General features: G+C 29.7%; 1 protein-coding gene across 1 annotated transcript in view; it reads left to right on the forward strand.

Moving 5' to 3' along the window:
* Positions 1-7,003, forward strand: part of LOC108692512 (UDP-glucuronosyltransferase 1-8-like) — a 118,789-nt gene that overhangs the window by 82,207 nt on the left and 29,579 nt on the right. Inside the window, exon 7 of the mRNA XM_018200805.1 lies at positions 1,975-2,194. Coding sequence (XP_018056294.1) covers positions 1,975-2,194 — 220 coding nt within the window. The remainder of the gene's footprint in view (positions 1-1,974; positions 2,195-7,003) is intronic.

Below are 7,003 nucleotides of genomic sequence, written 5' to 3' on the forward strand. Positions count from 1 at the left end.
ATATATATATATATTCATATTTCTATTCTTTTTCTTTTATATTATAGAAATTATCTGTAAAATATCTACAAGTGAATGTATATAAGATTTTCCAGAATCTTCTTTGATAAATAAAACATTTTTGTTGAATTATGCGTATTTACTTTATGCTGTTCTGTAAAGTGCGAATATATAACGCGATGGTTTTTCAAGGGCTTTTCCATATATGTGTCACTATCTTCAGCTCCGATAAGTTATTTGATACTATAAAACAACATTACAAATTAAGTTAGCTCATGATTTGTTTTACAGACAGTTGTCTGTAAAATTGACTTATGCTGCACCTCGATTTTATATTTAAAATCATATTATGATAAAATTAAGAAAGAAAATAATATAAGTAAATAAAACTGATTTAGGAAACTACAAGCATTTAAAACGACATAATATTATTAATAAGTAATACAGTCATTATTTAAATTACGCAATTTGCAAAAAAAAATTGTAAGAATTTTATTTTCGCGTCCATCACGCGTTTATTAAATTGTTTCAGTCTAAGTTCCAAACTTGACCGACAAACAGCGCTACATATCATCATGCACGAAGCGAATACATATCGATGCTATTACATCACGATGTTATTCCGCTTAACAAAGGAGACCAAAGGAGTTTTCTTTTATATCGAACGACACGTGGCTAGATTTCAATCGAAATCTCAACGATCGAAATGGCATTCCTGCTACGTTTCAAAATGATCATCAAAGCTGTCTTTCGATTGAGATCACGTTATCCAGATGTTTGAATTCGATCAATGTTATCTTCCTCTCTCACGTTACATCAAAGAGAAAAGTAACATATATAAGAAAGGCTGATTCACACGTCGATACCAGGTCCTTTTTCGCCTTTGAATGGTTGAAACGCGTTTTTACAAAAGTCGCTTAAGGGTAAGTATTGAAATAAAATAAAATTGCCAACAACATTGCCGCGACCAAGGAAAATATAGCCACAGACTAGTATAGCGGAATGAAGTGAAACGATAACTCATGATGCATGTGGCAGTGAAATTCTCGCGGGAAATTCTGACAAACAACTCCTGTTGGCAGTAACGCAACTGGCTCAATGCAAATGCATAAGCATGCACAAAGTTTTATACACATTGATAGACAGGTAGCGGTTGCCTGCATGAAGAACGTATTAGTGTTGGAAATACGAATGATGACTAGAAGAAATGATGCAATTATATCGAAACTTCGAAGATTATTGATGTACTATGATTCATTATGTAATATCTTCCGATGCGCGCGTCTGCACTTGATATTTATCCTTAATAGTCATATTATCTTCATCATTCATATTCGTAATGTACTACAAAAATGTTCTCATAGAAATTATAATAACAGATTACTTAATTTTAAAATAAATAAGATTTGGATTATTTGAAAATTCATTTGCTGTAAATCATATATTCACAGGAAATCATATATTCATTTTTACATAAAAAATTTTCTAATGAATGTAAAAATACATATTAAAAACAGCGTATTTAATAATTTTACTGTTGTACAAATTTTCCAGATAAAATTTATTCTGATTGAGAAGTGTGTCGTGTAACGTATAATGAAAAAAAAATCTCATTCCCTGGCATTCGCATGACGGTAAAAAATGCACATCGGCAGAATTTCCAAGTGCGTTGATGCTCAAATGCGATTAATCAGCAATAAATAGCGAAACGAAAAAAAAAATATAACAATGCAGACATCTTTATGAAATCGCGCGTCGCATCTCTCGATTGTTCGTAATCAACACTAGAACTTTGCTTTCATCTCTCATCGTGCTTTCTCTCTGTCTCTCTCTCTCTCTCTCCACTTTTTTTTACTACTGTCCCACTCGCACTACTATCCATTGTTTCTCGGTAATTTTCTAAAATAAATAATCCGTAAAACATCATTTTATGATACTTTATGTATTTTATTTATGCTGCTTTTATATATGTAGCACATCCCAAGGTGATAGCGTACATGATGCAGGGCGGATTGCAGTCGTTACAAGAGGCAGTGCACTATGCCGTGCCTGTAGTCGCAATTCCTTTTTTTGGAGATCAGTATTTCAACGCACGTAAAATCCTAGATGCCGGTATCGGACTAACACTGAACATCGACACCATAACCGAAAATTCCATCGTACAAACGCTCACGGAAATCGTCAAAAATAAAACGTGAGTATAATCTGATTCTAACACAGAATCGCAATGGTAACATGACTTTTCAAAAAATTAATCCTGATTGTATTTAGCTCCTCGATAGCTATACCATTGAATCGTATTCATTTGTAAAAAGTCTAAATCGTCACAGAATCGAATGACTTATGGTCTTTTCTTGTCAAATTATCTTATATGATAAAATTAAGTCTTAAAGATAGAAGGAAGTCGACAATACCGTCATCACTTTATTTTTGGACTATATTTCTAAAACACAAATTAAAAATAAAATTTTAAAAGCATAAATACAAATTAGAAGGTATTTTTATCAGATGATATAATAGTTTTTATAATCCTGTTTGCAATTTTGTAATTAACTTTTAGTTATAAAGAGCAAAAATGACAAAATAGGTCTAAAATTGATTAAGTAATAATGCTATATATTTCTATTTTTCTCCTTTCACAGGCATTATCTGTAAAATATAAGAATGTATGTGAATGAGAATTTCTAGATTATTTTCACTTCGATATAAAATATTTTCTTATTCACAAATTTTATATTGTGTAAAATGCAAATATGTAACTTGATATTTACTTTTTTTTGGAAATTTTCCCGTAAATACAAAAAATGCCTTTAACTCTGATAGGGCTATTTAATACAATAATACATTATTTAATACAATACATATTTAATACAATAGTACTGTATAAAGATTAGAATAGTTTATGATGTGTCTTACAGACAGATATGTCGTATTTATGTTACATTTCGTCGATTTTATTTTTAAAACTGTATTATAAAAAAAATAAGAAAAAAATATAAATAAAATATAAAAGAGATTTAGGAAATTACAAATATATTACATGATAATATTATCAATAAATTCATTACTACTTAAACTATACAATTTGCAAAGAAAAATGCATAATATAAAAATATAATGTTTGCATTATGAAATTCATTTCCTTTTTATATAGCTAATTTTATATAGAAACAAGCCACAAATATATAAACTATTAGGTGCTTGAATTAATTCTCGATGTTGGAAGAAATCAGTATTTGTGCTATTTCAACATGACCGAAAGTGATTGCTGATGTATAAAAGTAAATGTCAATAAATTTTAATAATCAGTACGTAACATTTGATCAAATGCAAAGAACAAAATTTTATCGTATTAAAAATATCGGGTTTCGTACCAAAAAAAGAACATTTGCGGTATTACTTTTCTGTTTTAATCTCAAGAAATTTGCTGCTGAAAGTCATCGTTTGCTAGTGGAGGTTTATGGGGAGCATACTCTATCTGAAACAATTTGCAGAGATTGATTTAGAAGATTCAAAAACAACGATTTTTACGTGAATGACAAAGAGCGCCCTGATTAGCCGAAAAAGTTTGAAGATGGAGAATTGGAGGCATTACTTCAAGAAGATTCATGTCAGACGCTCAAAAAATTATCGGAAACATTAAATGTCGATGAGTTAACATTAAATGTCAACCATTAGCAAATGTTTAAAAGCAAAGGGAATGATCTAGTAATTAGGAAGCTAAGTCCCACATGAATTAAGTAAAAAAGACATTGCGAAAAGTTTAACCATTTGTAAATTGCTGCTTCAAAGACAAAAACGAAAATTGTTTTTACATCAAATTGTGACTGACGATGAAAAATGGATGTGTTACGACAATCCTAAGCGCAAGAAATCATGAGTTCGTCCCGGCAAACTATTAATATCAAGACTCAAAACAGAATACTCATGGAAAGAAAGTTATTTAGGATCAAGTCGGTGTAATGTACTATGAATTGCTGCAATCGAGTCAACGTTTGCCTAGTTGACCCTCCACTTAACCAAATCTTAATGAAAAAATTATGAAATAATGGGCTATTAATTATGCACTATTCATATCCGCAAACAAAAAATTTTGTGCTCATTCCGTTTAGCTAAAAAAAAAATTTTTTGTGGGGGGCTGAGTAGGCAGCCTGTCAGCTTTCCCACCTGTTAAAAACAATCGATTTAAAAAATCAAATATACAGGATTTATGCGCTATTTATGCGTTACTATTTTCAAATATTTTTAATTTTTGCGCTGCTACTCTTAAAGCTTCTCTCTTGGAACGAAAAGCCATATTCACCCCTAAGTCGTTTAAAACTGCAAAATTAAGTAATCTGACTGTGTATAATAATTCTCTGATTTATGCGCTACTATTTCCAAGCATTTTGGATTTTTGCGCTACAACTTAAAGCATTTCTTTCTTAGAGCGAACGTTAATATTTATAATTCATGAAAAATTATGAAAATACATGCTTAATCAATCGAAGTCTTTTTTTTATTTATGCGCTATGAATTACAAGCAATTGCATAAGAAGAGATGAGGATGTAAAAAGATTTTGTGGAAGGAAAAAGTCAAAGATACATTAAATATAATAAATAGGATTGATAATAATTTTGTTCTATGTGAATTTTTTTTTCTTGAAATATATTGATGAAAATATAAAATAAATTTGTACTGTCTGTCCTTTATATGGTGTATATAACAACTTGTACATTTATTTTGCTATTAGAAATAGTTTAGAAATAGTAGCGCATAAATCAGAGAATTATTTTGTCAGAGTATTTAATTTTGCAATTTAAAACGACTTAGGAGCGATTATACCTATTCGCTCCAAGAGAGAAGTGACTTAAGAGTTGCAGCGCAAAAATCGAAAATACTTGGAAATAGTAGCGCAAAAATAGCGCATAAATCTTGTATTTGATTTTCCAAATCGATTGTTTTTAACGAGTGGGGGGCTGACTGGCTGCCTACTCAGCCTCCCACAAAAAATTTTTTTTTACCTAAACGGAATGAGCGCAAAATTTTTAGCTGATATGAATAACGCATAAATAGCACATTTATTTTAAAAAATTATTTTTTTATTAAGATTTGATTAAGTGGAGGAGCCAGCTAGACAGATGTGAGTCAAATCAATGCTGAACGTTATCGACATCAATTATTCAATTTGAATCGAACACTCAAAGAAAAATCGGCTCGTAATATGTCGAAAGATATGACAAAATTATTCTTCATGACAACGCTAGATCATATGTTGCAGAACTAGTGAAGGAAATCTTGGAGACATTTGGATGGGATGTCTTATCTCATTTGCCTTATTCACCATTGCTCCTTCAGATTACCATTTTTGATTGATACAGCATTGTCTTTCTGAGCAGCATTTCAGTTATTTCGAAGATATCAAAAAATGACTTGATGACTGGATTATCTTGAAAGAATCTGAATTTTTCTACCGCGGAATTCATTTGTTATCCGAAAGTGGGAAAAGTATCTTTCGATGGACAATAAAATATCAGATACTTTTTTAATGAAACATGAGTTTTTATAGCAAAATATAGCGAGAATTAATTCAAACACCTAATATGACTTCTTTAATCATCTAAATAGATAGGTGTTTTTCAACAAGTTTATACAAGTGTAACACTGTTTTACACAAAGTGTTCCAACTGTGATACAATGTTACACTGCTCGACACTATAAAAAGCTAAATACAATACATGTGTAAAATATGTTAATATTACGAATTTTTCAAAAAGTTGTTCGATAGCCATATTTATTTTGTAATAAAACTGTCAAAAATCGCCAAAAAAAATTATAAATTAAGTCTAAATATAAAAAGTAATCTTCTTACGGATTCTCAAAATCAAATAAGAAATAGAGAATGCCAAGGGTGATTGAGAGTGCAGCGTTGTCGTTGACATACAAAGTTAAAGAATGTTTCTTGTTACTTTTATTTATTAATCAAAATGAATTACATGAACATTTCGACTCTCTTTGAAGTGTTCTTAAATAAATTACAACTTTTTAATTATTTCTTTTTGTTTGTAGAGTTCCCATCATATTTGCAGATTTGATGTTGTAAAATCTATTAACATGTACCTGTGATTGGCTGATTTCCTTCGAATAGTAAAAAATAATTTTTAGGGAAGTGGCTCACCTCAACACACAAAAAAGAATCATCTTGAGACTTTGAATCAAATCACATTAAGCTTTATTCGGTAACAATGATAATTTGAATTAATTAAATAACGCTTATTATGATCACATGTTTACTTTAGAGCGTCAAGAATATAACTGATCAGATTTATGTAATATATATAACGTGTCGGTCAAATAAATTAAATAACATATAAGGGGATAATAAACTAAGATAATAAACAATTATAAACAAATACAAAATTCATATAAACATAATAGCTAAGTTAATGTAATAAAGTTCAAAAGTTAAAGTAAAAAACATTATAAGCTTCGTTGTTACAATAACAATAATTATATTAGAACTCTAGAATTTTAAACAATACAAAAAGATAAATATAATAGGCTAATGAGAGTTAGCAACAATAAATGGCGCAATTATTTAGTGAACAATCAATACTCAGATATTGGATTGATGTCTTCTTTATTTTGATCGTTTTCGATTCTCTTTGGAGTCTTTGCTGAGGAGGACTCCAAAGAGAATCGAAACGTTCAAAATAAAGAAGATATCAATCCAATATCTGAATATTGATTGTTCACTAAATAATTGCGCCGTTTATCGTTGCTAAATCTCATTAGCCTATTATATTTATTTTTTTGCTCCGTTGTTATATTTAATTTAGATCTTTTACAATGCTAACATAGTTATGATATAAGCCTTCCGTATCTGAACGTAAATTAATGCTAATCTCCTGCATATATAGCTTATGTTTTATAATCATATCTATACCGTTTTTCTCGAAACTATAAATGATTTAACGTATATGATCTATTTCAAGGACATATGTATATATATATATATATATA

The sequence above is a fragment of the Atta colombica genome, unplaced genomic scaffold, assembly GCF_001594045.1.
Source record: "Atta colombica isolate Treedump-2 unplaced genomic scaffold, Acol1.0 scaffold75, whole genome shotgun sequence".
NCBI lineage: Eukaryota > Metazoa > Arthropoda > Insecta > Hymenoptera > Formicidae > Atta > Atta colombica.